Genomic DNA, 17,579 nt, shown 5'->3' on the forward strand with positions numbered 1-17,579 from the left:
AGCAAATTTACTAATAAGATATTACGATCTCATAATCATCTCGATTTAATCTCGTAGATGAAAATGATGAGAGTGAATTACTTTTTGAGAAATTAAGCGAATGTTCACGGTTAGTGTAGAGTTGATTGAATCATTTTGAAAGTAATTTAATCATGAGAACTTGATTCATCAAAAAATAAATTTTGAAAAATCATTTATGAGTTAGAATTATCAAGAAAAAACATCATGATTTTAAATTTCTATTGATTAGTAAAATTTAATTGACAAATAGATACGAAATGGTTTGTTTACTGAATAATAGTAATATTTAAAAAATTTTGTTTGGTAAAATTCATGAAATTTCACGTATTAATTAATTTCTCATAGTTTAGAATTCCACTTAAAAATTAAAAAAATATGCAGAAATTTACAAAAAAAAAACAAGAAACCCAATATTTTTACTTTGCCTAACTATAGAGTTGTCGGCCTAAATCAGGAGTCAAAGGCTGCACAATCACTCGGTTTGATGATGGAACTAATAAACAAAAATGTCGCTTCTATAGCAAACGGTTAAAATACAATCATTTATAATAAACTTTCATAAGTGGACTACTAACTCTTTTGCTATTAACGGCAGACAAAAAATAACAAGACATAAACATCTTTATCGCCAACTATTAATCTCTAGGCTACGCCAAATGCAAGTATCAAGAATAGATAAACTTCAACAGACTAAACCACAAAATAGGCTGAGTTTGTCATAAACATACATCATACCCAGGAATCATAAATCAACTTAAATCAAAGCAAACAAGAAATAACGCAGTAGCCATGACTCTTAGTTAAGTGTGCCATGAAACATCATGGCAAACTTTTATTGATAAAAATTATCCACCATTCATGAGGCAAATAGCAGCACAACAAAATAACAAATAGAAATCAAGAAACACTCAGTTCCACAAGAGAGGCTGTTGATAACAAGAAGAAATAGAAATGACGTCGTCGATGTCGCCATAACCTATGTGACGATCCCTGCAAGAGCACAGACCCCGCCAAGTATATATCTCCAATCTACCAAGAGCTGGTAGCATAAGCATGACCAGAAAGCAGGACACACATCCACCTTTCCAAAGCAAAGCACGATCAGCTGAATAGAGGCGAGGCAAGCTCCCGCCTTTAGTTGACATGTCAACTAATATCTAAAATCTTCACAAGGTCAGATCTCCATTTTGCTAGAACTACCAACTTCCTTCAAGGACAAGTATTTTTTATGATGCCTTTTCCTCTTTTTCCCCTTCTTTTTTGCTCTTTTTATTTTTATTTTTTATATTTTTTCCTCCTTTTTTCCCTTTTTTTTGTGGGCGAATAGCCCTTTTTCGAACATAACAATGGACATATCAAAGCAAGAAGAAAACGAGTAACCAAGAGTGGAAGCTCACAGGGTGACCTGGATCATGTTGGTTCTGCACCAAAGGCGGAGACTACAACAGCAACAAATACAGCCTCATAAGCATGGTCAGTCAAGCAACCATGCTCATGTGGTCTCCACATGGGTCAGCCTTCTCATTAAGCCCGTCCTGGTACTTGACCAGCTGCTCGAAACAATCTGAGCATACCAAATCTAAACAGAAAGTCTCCTCATACTCATTGTCGTTAATGCAGGTGCCACACTGTGAGCACCTTGTTATACACAGCGTGCATGCTCTGCAGACTTGGGATCCATTATCTTTCACCTGACATCCCTCTGACGGACAATCATAAACCAACTTGAATTTCTCACATCTTGGGCACATTTCAATATCTATTGCCCGGTCATCATCATATGGAAGGTAATAGTTTCCTCGATGATAGATATGCGGCTTGTGATGACTCTTGAGGGTGTTGTCATCAGTACCCAAAAGAGACTTCAACTCCTCGAAGTGTTCATGCGTAACACCATAAAGGCCACCGATTCTCAGGAACTTTATACCTGGGGCATCTTTATTAGAGTTATAGGTCCATACATTTTTCAACATCCCTTCAACAGTGAGCCTTGTACATCCAGGAACAAATAGCTGCATTGCACTCATAAGAATTAGCACACAACATCAATGGAACACATGATATAAACATAATTTTGAGGGAGAGCAGAAACAAGCATGAAGATACAGCTCCATCGGAATTGGAACAGACATCCATTGATTATCACAACATGACAAGAAGTTTAAATGTGTTGATTGTCTATCTTCAATCTTCATTACAACAAAAACCTCAATGATCTCATGTAAATTAGAAGACTCGTACAACAGAATGAAATGATGCACCATATTTTTAGAAGCATATAAGTAGCATGACCCAATTCATGGCATACTAACACCCCCACCAACTCAAACTATTGACTGTGTAAAAACTTTTATAAGATTATAGTACTTGATAATATCACAATATGGTCCAAAAGAATTAAGAGTTAAATATCCTTGCAATTACAATTCAGTTCCAATACAATAATAAAAACTACTACAAAATAGTCTACAACTGAAAATGCTTCCCAATTTTTCAGTACAAAAGTTGCATATCAGTACTTATCATGCAGCAAAAAGGAGATCATATTTACAGAAGTTCCATTAGCTCCAGCATTTTAAAAAATTTAAGAATACAAAATACCATTGCTCATCATGCATGATCCAAGAAAGCAAGTTCATACACACACTTTAGCATTCAAAACCCTACATAATACCACTGACCTTTGTTAACCATGGATTGGTTTCAAGTACACGCTTTATGCCATCATCAGTGATTTTCAGGCACTCCACCAAGCTCAGGCTTTGAAGGGTACCATCAGCCCTACAAGCCAATTCCAAAAGAATGTCATCCGTGATCTTTTCATTCAGAGGCGGTTCAATGTGGATACTCTTCCACAACAATGGTTCACCACGAACCTCAGACCGAAAGTAACTACAAACTGTTTCCATTGACAAGAGGTCTTTCACTCCCAGATACATTAGACAAAATTTAAAAGCATCATGGGGTGCTTCATCAGATTTGGCAGCACCCTCCACTTTTTCTCCAAACTGCAACTCAGGACTGTAGCTAGTGCCCTCGTTGCTGAAATCCATCATCCAACTTTCTTCGTAGGCTGGAGGAAATTCATTGTTGTATGAATCCAATGAATTCTCCATCTCTGTATCGACATTATTGATAGCATCTAATGTCTCATCAGGTTTCACATAAACCTGAGGACTGCTTGAAAGGGGCAGGATACTATAATTCACATCCTCATTGGACTGAACACCACTGGAAAAGGGCTGGGGCTGGGAATTTAGAGCATTGTTATATAGCATACAACACCCAGCAAACAAATTATAATTCTCTTGGTCGGATCGTTGACTATTGCTCCTAGTATACGCACCATAATCGACCTCCAAGTCCTCAAGCCATCCCGTGAGAGCTGTGAAGGTAGTCTGTATATCCATCCCAAATGGATCAGAAGGTAAACGATCAGCAATGTCCCTCGAGTTTGACTCTGGTGAACAGCAGCGACCAACTGTATCCTGGCTAATGAAATCCCACTCCCCCATCTCTTCTTGGCTCGGATGCCAAGGCCTTAGATAACATTCACCATAAACTTCAGGAGAACCCTCAGCAAGACAGCCGTTCACAGTCCTCAAAGGTGACCACAAAGTTTTTGCAGAAGTGTGAGCCGGGAACACAGGCCGATGTGAATAGTTCAAGGCCATTTCAAAATCTCTACCTCAAAACCTCTCCCTCCCTCTCCCCTTCAACCTCTTCCTCTCTCTCGCTCAGGCCTCAACCACTCCCTCTCCTTCCAATCTAAAGTTCAACCAAAAGATAGCGGATTTTTCACTTGCAGAGGTATATTATACCTCCTGTTTTCCTTTTTTTTTTTTTTTCTTTTTCTCTCTTTTTTCTTTTTTTTTCTTTTATCACAACCTCTATTAGGGGTTAGACGAATTTCTTACAAAGATTCAAACAAGAAATCCCTCGATTTTCAATGACAAACTAAAACAGAGCACCAAAAACTTCACTGAGCCTTTCTTGTAACGAACCCAAACCTTTTTCAGTTTTTTATCAGCTAAACCTATGAAACCAATCAAAAAAACGCATACCTGCTATTATATACAAAAAAGAATCAAAGAATTCCTAAAAAAAACTACCCAAAAATAGAAAGAAAGAAAGCGCAATCAAGATTAACCAAACCTAGGTTATCTGGCAATCTCTCACATACCCTACCCAGTCAATTTTTCAAATAGAAATACAGATAACGAAAAAAAAACAAGAAAATAAAAAAAATATAAGCGATTAAAAAAATCAGATACAATGAATAAAACAACCTGATCCCTTTCTTCAAAACCCAAACCCTAATATTTCCGCCGCAAGATATCGAGGGAGATATAGGTATGGAGTCCTTGAATCATTCAAGGGGCTCGAAATCGCCTGCCCTAGGGGCGATCCGATCAGGAAAGCACGCCGAAATCGGGGGAAGGAACAGTATCTGCAGATCGAAGATTCAACGGCCTGAACGATAAAAGGAAAAAAATTTGAAGACGAATTGGTGAAGGAAAATATATTTATGTCGGGGGAGGGGCAAAATCGGAAGAAGCGCCCAAAACGGGTGGGAAGCTTTGACACGTGTGCGGAGGGAAAATATTTTCCCGGTATTTTCCGGTGAATTAGGATAGCGGATACAAGAAATTGTCCTTCCTATTTTATTGCTTTTTCTCATATATTTTTTTAATTTGTTAGTATATTATTAATCCACTTTTTATTTTCACCCATAAAAAATGTACTCTCTTCATCGTAGAAAAATATAGTACTTGTACCAATTTGAAGTAACGCATCCTAGATTTGGGTTGAATCGACAAAGGATGTCACTAAATAAGTACTAAGTATATTATTATTATAATATTTTATTAATTAAAAATATTTAAAAAGTTGCAATATTATTTAAGATTTTATGGGCCGTTGTAAGCCCATTTTAAGAAGGAATAATGGGCCTAATGTATCGAGGCCCCACTTTTTTCCGTGTCTTTGAATAAGTAGCGTACAATTGGGGATGAGATGTATAGCTTATTTTGTTGTTGAATTCTAGGAATAGATTCCTGACAAAACAATTCCAGACATAGAATGGAGTTTGTGTTTGGTATACAATTTTAACAGTAGTTTCAATATCATATAGAATAAGAATATGTATCACATGTGTGTTGTTAGCTAGTTGGGTTGGGTGAAGTAGTCGATGAAATTAGCTGCTAAATAGGTAGTTCACTAACTTAGTCGAAAAAGATACGATTGTCCATCAAAGTTTAATTGTTATAGAATAAAACCGTCAATACATATAATAATATTATGTGTGAATAAATTGAAAATTTGTGTGGTATAGACTGAAATTATACATACATAAGTAATATTGATGATCGGATGTATATCAGTATAACATAGAAAACTGTTATGGCATATAATGATTTTGTGTGAAAGAAACTAAAATTCTATATATGCGAAAGAAATTGACACCCAAATATCTGATGACTAGTTTCAAAAAATATAACTCCATACGAATACGATATAAAATATTACTGTACCAAAATTTTAAATATGAGCACATGTGAATTTCAAAATTTTGAAATATTTTTTTAAGATAGATCCACTACAAAAAAAATGTTTTGCAAGCACAAAGTGCTTGCAAATAAGCATATATGCTTGCAAATAGTCATTTTACAAACACTTTGCTAGCAAGAAAGGTGCTACCCATTTGGCTCGTAGCAAGCACATGCTGAAAAATTTGCGAGCACATCGCAAAATGGCTTGCAAAATCTAATGATGGTATTAGTACTTTGCAAGCACTTTTTGGTCGCAAATTTTCTCAATGTGGTCGCAAAATTCAACTTGGCTAGCATTTCTTTTGTGCTTGCAAATAATTCCATTTTCTGGCTTATTTTTGCAAGCACCGCTGTGCTCGCTAATTCAGTATTTTTTCAAAATATTTTTCTATTATATTTTTAAAAATTAATATTACGATTTATTTTTTCAAATCATAGTAGCATGAAATAATTCAATAGAATAACGAAATTAAAATTTTACATAGATACAAAATATTGTTTTACACTTCAATTCAATTAGCTCCCCCACGCTTTAGTTCAAATACTACTAGCTCCCACAATTTAGTTCAAATCCAAGCTCGTCGCCTGAACAGCTCCAGGACCGGTTTCCTTTTCTTCACCCTCCCAAAAAGCTCGAGAAAGATCGCATTGTAATCTGGTTCTCTTCTCCTTTAGCATGCAACTCTTCAGCCCTTGCCAAAACTTTTTCCTTCAAACAAACAAACAAAGGTCCAATAGCAAATAATTAACAAGAGATAATAAGCTAACATATTTTATAATGTCAATAAAAATCATTGAAAAATCCATAGCTTAATAAAACAGTAAACTATATCTCCCACTTGAACTACTTGAACTACTTAGAAGAGGTTCAGGTTCATGAATATACAGAAACATATTGCTCAATAAAGTTTATATAAGTCCTTTCATGTGCAGTCCTCTAACAATAAGTGTGTTGTCATTTCTACATGCAATGAAGGACTTCATAAACTAAAATTCACCGGTAATTCTTGCTTACTAACCAAAAGAGAATCCACCCTTAGTAACAATATAAGTTGCACCCCACTGAATCCTAAGTTGCAAATCCAAAAAGAGGGATCATGCGGCTAATCGAACAAATCAAGGCCATTTTAGCGCAGGGTGATGCTAATTTCAACAAAGATTATAGGAGAAATTTCATGGCATTCAATACAAATGACAAAATAGATCTTATGAACTAATAGTATATTATACCAATTCACCTAAACTGAAAATGTAAAGAAGTAAAACTCCAGCAGGTAGATTTCTATAAGTCCAGCTACTCTTAACAAAAAAATCATCTAGAAACAAAGAGGGTGAGGGTCTGAAGTTGCATGTCATTTATCAACTGTTTCAACAGACATCAAATTCAGAATTTCAAAGACTAGACTTTTTCTTTCTACACGACAATCTCAAATTCTCAATCATATGCAAAATAGGTAGTCGAATAAATGGAATATAGAAGCATGCTGATTTGAATTACCTCATAAACTCACTTAGGTAACTGAAGCTGAAAGGACAGCATGCTGAGCCTGAGAGCGAGGCAGTCTGAGAGCTAGATGATTATACACAAAACGATCAATCAGATATAGTGATCCATTTTATCAGCTATCAAAAGCTTGTTGCATATAGCATCTTAGATAGCAGTTCCACCACATGAGAAGAGAGGTCCAAAATAACGAAGTTAATAACATATCATCACTTTCATTTATAAACACATCACAAAGCTTCCACCACAATGCAAAAACATACATCAGTCAGTGAAAGTAGCAAACAATTTGACATCAAAATATCAAATATTAATCATCTAATAAATCACACTAATCAAAATTTTAAGATCCACAGATTCCAATTAAAGTAACACGAGCAGATTTGTAGAAGAAGTTGACTTGATGAGCAAATATAATTAAGGATTCTTGGTGTTGTTGAGTTGAAGCAGAGAAGAGAACGGCGAGCTCAAGCCAACGACAGCTGCAGCGTTATCTGATGAGCTCAAGTCGAAATAAAATTAGTGAGCGCATTCACAATTTGCACATGTTGTTTATGGATTCCTCAAATTTATAGGATCAGTAACTCAACTCTAGTTTCATAAACACATTCCTTGCTAGCCAAATCAGATCAAGCATTTTCCCACAAACATACACTGTAATGTTAGAAGTGCCATAAACACTATTCACATTTACTATATGGAGAAATGTGGGAAGAGATGGAGTTTGGAGTAACTGTGATATGCCTATTTTTCTACTTTTTTCATTTTGGAAGTATTCATTACATACTAATTCTGCCATCGGTCTTTTTGTTTTCTGCTTTCCTTCTTTGTTACTCCATAATATTCACTACTGCAAAAATCTGAACTTCAAAATACATCAAATTGGATTCCACATGCTCAATCAAAATGCAATTTTCTTAAACAATTTGACCACAAATCAAACCTAACTAGCACCAGCATTTCATATGATTTTTAATTTCCAATTTCCCTAATTTATTCAGCAATCCCACGGTGCAACCAATAACAGCTAAATTCCACTACAAGTCAATCAAAATGCAATTAATAGGAGCTTCAACTACAGAATGCATAGCTTCGCGATTTCAACGGATTCAGTCGTGTGTAAAACTAGATGAACTCATACCAGCGAGTTCTACAAATAGAGCGTTAATTGAAATCAAATGACACCAAAAAAGGGGGAAACCAGAGTAATCATTTGGCAGAGGAAAAAACTCAATTAAAAAGCATACACAACGAATTGATTAATCTATTCTAATCATGAGTCGCAATTATGAATCGATACGAACAAAAACTGAAGTGAGACAATTTAAACAGCGCAACCATCTAACAATTTGCAGTGAGGGGTCAGTAAAGAAGCTAAACACGGTACTGTGACAAAATAGCACCTACAAATGAGCGTCTTCTTCTTGCTGCTGTTGAATTTGTGGTCAGGAGCGGATTGTTGAAGAGCAAGGATTCAGTGGCGCAGCAAGGGGGGGAGAGAGAGAGAGAGAGAGAGAGAGAGAGAATTTAGGCGGAAATTTTGAGAAGTGAGAATTAGGCGGTGAGTATAATTTAGGATTTAGGCGAGAGAGAGGATACTTCACCTCTTGCCAAAACGTACAAGTTGGAGATTATTTCTCTGAAATGGTGTTCACAATACAAGTGCGGATATAAGAGTTAAATTTGCAAGCACAATTTTGCTTGCAAAACAAGAAAAGAGATAAATTTTGCAGGAACCATAAAATGTGCTTGCAAAATCAGCAAGCAATATAGCAAGCACAAACATTGCAAAATCAGCAAGCAATATAGCAAGCACAAACACATAGACACATGTACTCGCAATCTGTCCATACAAAAAGGAAGCTCGGCCAAAACATACGTTTGCAAGCACTGCTTGCTCACCAACTTCTTGCAAACTATTTGCAACCAAATATTTAGCATTTTGCTTGCAATATTGCTAGAAAATCTGTCGGAGTCGTGCTCCCAAATTTGTGCTTGTAAACATGCATCTTTTTTTTAGTGTAATCATTTTTTATTTTAACCTCATATTTAACTACATACTGATATGTAGAAGAATAAGTCTACATTATCAATTTTCTAACTGAATGATCTAGATTGGTCCTTAGTTCTTTAAAAGTGGATTTTAGGGGATCACGACTCATAGTGATCAAAACTGTAAATGCATAACAGTATCAAATTTAAACTACAAGAATTGTTAATAAAATTTTGGTATGGGTATATTAAACAATCAAATATTTGGTTGATTATATAATACTTCCTACATCCCACCTTATGAGTCACTTTAACTTTTCTGCACTCGTTTTATAAAAATAATAATAAATATTTAAAGTTGAGAAATGGTAAAATAAAAAAGAGAATAATATAGATATTATTATCATTTTTATAAAAACGGGTGCAGAAAAGTTAAAGTGACTACTACGTGAGACGGATGGAGTACTTATTATTATAGTAAATCATATAATGATGGGGGAGCATTAGGGCACATCCTTAATTAGAGTGCTAACGTACATCTAATCATGTGCTGCCATGTGGCACGAAAAATGCAATATTGTATACAGAAAAATGCAATATATATTTGTCAAGCTGTATATGCATTTCCGTAGATTACATTTTAGTTATAGGCAAATTGCATTTTATATTATTGAGTTTTGCATGTTAACATAAATTGTTTACAATGCAAAATAAATTATATATAAATGCAATCTGTCTATATATAAAATGCAAATAAACAGCCTATATCTAAAATGCAAAACTATACAATAAAAAATGCAATCGGCTGAAATACATCTATAGCTTCTACAAATGTATATTGCATTTTTCCGTATACAATATTGAATTTTTCGTACCACGTGGCAGCACATGATTGGATGTACATTAGTACTTTAAAATTAGTTAGCATATTAGTATATCAGTAGGAATATATCATTATAGGGATATACTAATATGCTAACTAATTTTAAAGTGATAACGTACATCTAATCTCGTGCGGCCACGTGACACGAAATATGCAATATTGTAAACACTAAAATGCAATATACATTTGTAAAAGTGATAGATGAATTTCGGCAGATTGCATTTTAGTTATAGGCAGATTGCATTTTTTATTGTTGAGTTTTGCATTTTAGATATAGACTGTTTAATTTGCATTTTATATATAGACAGATTGCATTTATATATTGTTTATTTTGCACTGTAGACAATTCATGTTAAAATGCAAAACTCAACAATATAAAATGCAATTTGCTTATAATTAAAATGCAGTAAGCGGAAATGCATATACAACTTCACAAATTTATTGTATTTTATTGTTTATAATATTGCATTTTTCGTGCCACGTGACAGCACGAGATTGGATGTACGGTAGCACTCTAATTAATGATTTATTCATTATTAAAAAATGAAAAAAATATGTGATATTTGATAACAGGAAAAATTGAGTAAGAACTTTTAATAGTCAATACAAATTATAATTGTGCTGATAAATAAAAATTATAATATCAATTAACTTTTTTTGTTGGTGCTCGTCTCCTTATTGGTGTTCTAATTCTTGTTAGTGCAATGCAGCTGTTTGTGGAACAAGTCTCACCATTGAAGGGATATTGAATAAAGTATATGGGCCCATTACTCTCTAATTAATAGTATAATAATGTATGAATGGACCCATAACTCTAATAAAAATTTATAATTGCATTCACTTTATAAGGATTTGTCAAGCTGTTTTAATTATTTGGGTGATATAAATTTGGGATTTAATAGGTAGTACAATCGATTTACTATGCTTGTAACCAACTAAGATATATCCGGCATAATTTCATAACCGATCCATTTCTTTTTCATAAACTCGACATATGTAGGCATCTGGTATAGAGCTTCTATTCAGGAAATATTAATATGCAATTTTTTTTTAAAATCCAAAAACTTGGAGAATCGTGCATCAATTTTCTTATTCGGCAATAAGGCATATGGAAAGGAACCTTTACCACATATGAGATGAAATAGAAGTGTTTTACCAATTAAACTGTGCTTTATCATTTGTGAATCAATTTTCTTAGCAATATGATCAATGATATAGACTTCATCATCTGTATATTGTTTAGACCAGATGGAGTGTTAATTAACTAAAGTAATTTGCTAAAAATATACTTAAAATAAGGAAAAATTATCATTTAAATAATTAATTTTGGTTGATTTTTGTTCAATTTTATAACTTTCAAAAGTAGTAACTAATTAATCCTACCTTTCTCAATTATCTCATATTATTAAAAATTCTAATTAAATTTGTTATGACTTTGTACCTTTCACAATTATCTCATATAATTAAAAAATTTAACGAAATTTGTTATTACTTTGTACCTCTTAGCATTATACCTTCACCACATGCACGATAGTAATTTCATTTTTTTGTCAATACAAATTACTCGTCAACGTTAATGATATAGTTGCATAACAACTTTGTTATATATAAATAATTAAATTGAAAAAGAAAGCGTGTTAGACTGCTAGGCAAGTAGATTTCCAATATTAATATATAATTTGCGGTTGATTGGAGAAGAATTAAAAGTTTAAAACTATACCAATTTTTTGACTTTAAGAAAGATTAAACAAAATATTTGTATTCTTGAAATGGTCAAAGGTCAACTATACTACTTTTTTTTTACATTAAAAAAAGAAATTTTGGTGCAATGATTCGATCGAATTTGGACTTGAGATATTCAAAATCGTTATAATTCAATCCATTGGCATAACACAGCCCCAAACAAATACTGAAATATAGTTAGATTTTGGATAAGAAAAATAGATCTCACGACATAGATAACCATCATGCAACTTCAATTAATTAGAAATTAATGGCTTTGTGGAGGAGTTGGATTGAAGAGTTGGTAAAGCTAATTTCGTCAAAATTAATTAATATTTCGTGGTTTGAAAAATCGACATGCTAGTTATAGATAGGATTATATAATATATAATTAAAAATTGTCAACCAATGGTTGTTTTCATGGCATAATCATACTTGCGACTAATTTGCCATAAAAAAACAAGATAAACGTATGGCCGTATGGGATAATTAATGGCATGGTGTTATATTAGATGAATAGTCAAATAGAAAATATGATAGTAGTATAATGTAAAAAATGAGATAAACACAAACTGATGTGGGCGTAAAAACAATTCGAAACCTAAAACACGCTATAAGTACAGTAGATTGTTCTGAAACTAATTTTAAAAAAAAATGGATTGAAGGAGTTATTTTTGTTGTTCTAGTTTTAACATGCATCATTTCTAAAGATAAAAGGGCATATCGTCTCGAAAGTAGCAGCAACGCAAATCGAGTTTTGGCAAACTAGCTAAATAGGATGCGAGAGCTTGAGCTCGACGTGACTAGTCAGAGCCCCCGGCGAGGCACACCCCGTTGTAGAGCCACGCAGTACTGTGATTTCTTGAATTTTTCTAAGAAAGGATTACAAACAGTTTTCCATTTATTTTTGTGATGCTTTGACCCCCCATTCTATTGGATGTAATTTCTGTTGAGAAAAGGGGAAGTATCAATAAGCATTAAAGAAGAATAGAGTTCCAAGAAGCATTGAAGATGTGCATGTATTGTTCCAATAGTAGTGTAGTTCCATGAATATACATTTATTGTAGGATCTCAAAAGTCACCAACATCCCTATAAATATATGGGTGTTGAGTACCATTTCATCATTCAATCAAAATACAATAATCTTCTCCCATTGCTTTCTTTTCTAAATATGTTGTCTATACCATTTAACATGGTATCAGAGCGGGTTTGGACTCAGATAAGGTATCATCATCGTCCTTGATACCTTTCTCGGCCCCTTCCCGTTTTTTTGTTTTTCCTTTTTCCGCTGTACCTATAACCATAAGCCAAAATGTCAAATGACAACTATATAGTAACCGAAACCTCAGATTCATCTATGGCAGATGAATTTGCCCGGCAATTTGCCAACTTTATGCGCAATAGTTTTGCGATGAACCAACCAAATCCACCAGAAACAGCTGCCATGCCATTCAGAATTGACACGCAGCCCCTCCACATTGGTGGGAATAAGTTGAATGGAGAAAATTACGCCCTTTGGTCCGTATTGATGAAGACGGCAATAAGCGGTCGGGGAATGGTATCTCACGTCACCGGAGTGCCTCATTCCCCACCGCGAACCGATCCAGCCTTCATACAATGGGAACAAGCCGATCACTGTGTGATCACTTGGTTAGTACAAAACATTGAGCCTCGACTGGTCAGTCGAGTTTCACAACATCCGACGGCAAAGCATATATGGGATGCGTTGGCCGTCACATATGGGAGCGGAAGAGATAAAATCCAGGTGTATGATCTTCAGTTCAAAGCAACCACACTGAGACAAGGAAGCAGTTCATTAGAAGAAATATGGAGCCGGTTGGGAGAGATCTGGATTTCAATCGACCAAAAACAGACGAACCCAATGAAATGTCCAGAGGATATGGAGATTCATAACAAATTCATACAAGATCAGAGAGTATGTCAGTTTCTCTATGCAATTGATAGCAAATATGAAACAACTAAGAGGGAGATACTGAAAATGGACCCGCTTCCCTCCGTCGACTATGCGTACAACCTGATTCAGCAGGAGGAGACACGACTCCGAGTGTTACAACAGGCAAACACCGGCGGAGCAGCTGCCATGGATGGAATTGGAACTGGCCTCGCCATCCGAGGGTGGCAGAACCCTACCGGCGGCTCTCGGGGTGGCGGTCGCGGCAGCAACGGTGGTGGTCGCGGCAGCAACAGTGGTGGTCGCGGCAGTGGCAATGATAGAAATCGGCGAAGTGATGAAGAAGACAAGTCAAAATTGGTGTGTTCCTACTGCAAACGGAAAAGACACACAAAAGATTCATGCTTTGAACTAGTTGGATATCCAGATTGGTGGGAAGAGAAGCACGGCAAGCCGCCGCAACCGCAAACACCCTGGAACCGTGGCGGGCACGCCGCCGCAGCAGTTGGAGGCGACGGAGGCAACGCCGTGCAGGGGGTCGTGCAAACCGCCGGTGCTGTCCAGCCAGGAGGAAGGACCAGAAATGAAGCTGCTCAGCCGGCGAACACAACCGGGGCAGCAAACTTCGTTGCCAGCGGAAGTGGGAGTGTAATTCACGATTGGAGTGAAGAATTGATGAGGGGAGAGGCGGCGCCTGATTCAGGTAGATTAGGGTTAGGGGGCTCTTTTATTGGAAGCCCCCAAATCTTTGGGAAATTGCAGGTTTTACCCCACCAAAATTCTCAGTCACAATTAGCCCCCAAATCTCCTGAAAATTCCATAATTTCCCAAACCACTTGCCAAAATCGATTTCAGCCTCTCGAGAAGCTTGGAGTTGTGTGTGCAGTATCTAATGGCCATGAGAAAAATGATAAATGGATTTTTGACTGTGGGGCAACCGATACCATAACATATGATGCCTCTGACCTTACCAACCTTCAGAAACCTCTAAAATCTCATATCCAAACTGCCAATGGGGAATTTACGGTGGTTGAGGGGGCTGGAACCGTTAACATTTCCCCAACTTTGCAGTTATCAAATTGTCTATATATTCCTTCGATGTCTCATAAGTTATTATCCATTAGTCATGTCACAAAGGAATTGAATTGTACGTTACTAATGCAGCCACAATTTTATCTGTTGCAGGATATCCGAACCGGAGAGATAATTGGACGTGGCACTGAACGTGATGGGCTTTACTATGTGGATGAGATAGCTCAAAAAGGGACTGCCATGTTAACTCACGGATCAGCTGACCGGAAAGCTTGGCTTTGGCATCGGCGCTTGGGTCATCCATCTATCGGTTACTTAAAATTGTTATTTCCTAGTATTATTCCTAAGCATGACATGTACTGTGAAACTTGTCTTTTATCCAAAAGTCATCGGAACTCTTACCCATTAAGTAATACTCGTGTTGAAACCCCATTTGCCTTAGTACACTCTGATGTTTGGGGGCCCGCACCAGTTATTGGGGGGCAAGGTTTTCGATATTTCTTAGTTTTTGTGGATGATTGCACTCGCATGACCTGGATATATTTCATGAAACAAAAATCTGAAGTTTTGTCACACTTTACCCATTTCTATAACCTTATCCAAACTCAGTTTCACAAAACCATTCAGGTACTTCGGTCAGATAATGGGGGGAGTTCGTTAATTCTACCATGAAACAACTCTTCCAAAACAAAGGTCTTATACACCAAACCACATGTGCTCATACTCCCGAACAAAACGGTGTGGCTGAAAGGAAAAATCGATCTCTCCTCGAAATGACTCGTTCTATGCTTATAGAGTCAAAAGCCCCGAAACACTTCTGGCCAGAAGCCATTGCCACCTCAGCCTATCTCTTAAACCGATTGCCCACAAGTATTCTCAAACATAAAACTCCTCTACAAGTCTTGTCCACCTTCACAAAAATTCCTCCGCCCTTGACTCTTGAACCTCGCGTCTTCGGATGCTCCGTTTTTGTCCACATTCCTAAACATGAAAGAACTAAACTATCCCCTTGCGCTATCAAATGCGTTTTTGTAGGATATGGGGTAAATCAAAAGGGGTATAGGTGTTTCGATCCAAAGTCCAACCGGATGTTTGTTACAATGAACTGCAACTTTCTTGAAACTGAGTACTTCTTTACCCATCTTAGCGGTCAGGGGGAGAGTAATGTTAGGGATAACAATGATACGGACCCGCTAAGTTGGATCTCAATGCCACTGCCAACGCCAAGCAATCCTGATGCGGATCTATCAGAGAAAACAGTAAGCAATTCCGCTGAGCAAGTCTCTGATGTGGTAGAGTCCATCGTAGAAAGTGGCATCGCCTCAAATATTTCTCCGTTAAGGTTATCCAATGTAAGTAATCCTGTGGATACAGATAATTGTTTGGCTAACACTGTAAGTGCAGAAGAAAATTCAATTGAGGCCGAAGAAAGGGAAATTGAGGAAGTCGAGGTCGAAGGAGTTGACCCTGACACTGGGAGGTACATACTTCCACCAAGGTCAAACAGAGGAGTTCCACCCAAAAGGTATACGCCAGAGAGGATTGACAAGAAAAAGCGGTACTCTGTTGTGAACCTAGCCAAAGGCCATTTATCAGAGATGGCTCGGGCTTTCGAGAATGCACTATATGAGGAAGAAGAAATACCACAGACATGGGAAGAAGCTATGAAATTCAAGCATTGGAGGGAAGCAATGAAGAAAGAGATTGATGCACTGATTCGAAACCACACATGGGAGAAATGTGCTCTACCAGAAGGGAAACGACCAGTGGGTTGTCGATGGGTCTTCACTATCAAAAGAAGACCTGATGGCTCGATAGAAAGGTACAAGGCACGACTTGTCGCAAAAGGCTATACTCAGACATATGGAGTTGACTATTCTGAGACCTTCTCTCCAGTAGCTAAGATGAACACAATTCGGGTGTTGTTATCCATTGCTGCTAATAGGGACTGGCCATTACACCAGTTTGATGTGACGAATGCCTTCCTACATGGAGAGTTGAAGAAGGAAGAAGAAGTTTACATGGAGACACCCCAGGTTTTGCAACAGATTTTAAAGCAGGTGAAGGGTGCCGATTGAGGAAGACCTTGTATGGATTGAAGCAATCTCCAAGAGTATGGTTTGGGAAGTTTGCTGGGGCAATGATTAGCTATGGATATACACAGAGCAATTCAGACCATACGCTATTTTTTAAGAAGCAGGGTGACAAGATCACATGTTTAATCATATATGTTGATGACATGATTATTACAGGTGACGACCTAGAAGAGATTGAGGAATTAAAGAAAAATCTTTTTCAGGAATTTGAGATGAAGGACTTGGGGAATCTCAAGTACTTTCTTGGGATTGAAGTGCTAAGGTCAATCAAAGGAATTTTTCTGCGACAAAGGAAGTATATCTTGGACATCCTAGCAGAGACCGGCCTACTGGAATGTAAACCAGCAGACACTCCTCTGGCAGTTAATCACGGATTACAAATCAGAGAAGGAGCCAAGTTGGCTGACCGTAGTCGATATCAGCGACTAGTCGGAAAACTCATATATCTCTCGCACACTAGGCCAGTTATTGCCTATGCAGTTGGGGTCGTAAGTCAGTTCATGCATAAGCCGCAGACAGATCACATGGAGGCAGCACTTAGGATTTGTCGGTATTTGAAGGGAACTCCAGGGCATGGAGTGTTGTTCGCTAAAAATGGGCATCTTGAGATTCATGGTTATACAGATGCTGACTGGGCAGGGAACCCAAACGATAGGAAGTCTACAGCAGGCTACTTTACCTTTGTTGGAGGTAATTTGGTAACATGGAGAAGTAAGAAGCAGAAGGTGGTGGCTCTTTCGAGTGCCGAAGCAGAATTTCGTGGGATTAAAAGTGGGTTGACCGAGATTTTATGGTTAAGGAGATTGATGAAAGAGATTAATCTCCCTCCAAGCAAGTGCCAGTTGTATTGTGATAACAAAGCCG

The 17,579-nt window shown here is 36.9% G+C and overlaps 1 protein-coding gene across 1 annotated transcript; it reads right to left on the minus strand.

Annotated features, from left to right (window-relative positions):
- Positions 1-817: 817 nt before the first annotated feature.
- Positions 818-4,514, minus strand: LOC121768754 (F-box protein SKIP14-like). Its single transcript, XM_042165297.1, has 2 exons — positions 2,703-4,514; positions 818-2,033 (listed from the first exon to the last, which is right to left on the minus strand). Exons 1-2 carry the CDS (start codon positions 3,693-3,695, stop codon positions 1,500-1,502), a joined length of 1,527 nt encoding a protein of 508 aa, XP_042021231.1. The 5' UTR covers positions 3,696-4,514; the 3' UTR covers positions 818-1,499.
- Between the last annotated feature and the right edge of the window lie 13,065 nt (positions 4,515-17,579).

The sequence above is a fragment of the Salvia splendens genome, chromosome 15, assembly GCF_004379255.2.
Source record: "Salvia splendens isolate huo1 chromosome 15, SspV2, whole genome shotgun sequence".
In the NCBI taxonomy this organism is placed as follows: Eukaryota; Viridiplantae; Streptophyta; class Magnoliopsida; order Lamiales; family Lamiaceae; genus Salvia; species Salvia splendens.

Bases quoted from the DNA above. Each gene is read 5' to 3' on its own strand.
- LOC121768754 (XM_042165297.1), bottom strand. From the start codon at position 3,695: ATGGCCTTGAACTATTCACATCGGCCTGTGTTCCCGGCTCACACTTCT. The intron at 2,034-2,702 runs GTCAGTGGTATT...AGTGCAATGCAG, and splicing joins CCAATCCATGGTTAACAAAG to CTATTTGTTCCTGGATGTAC.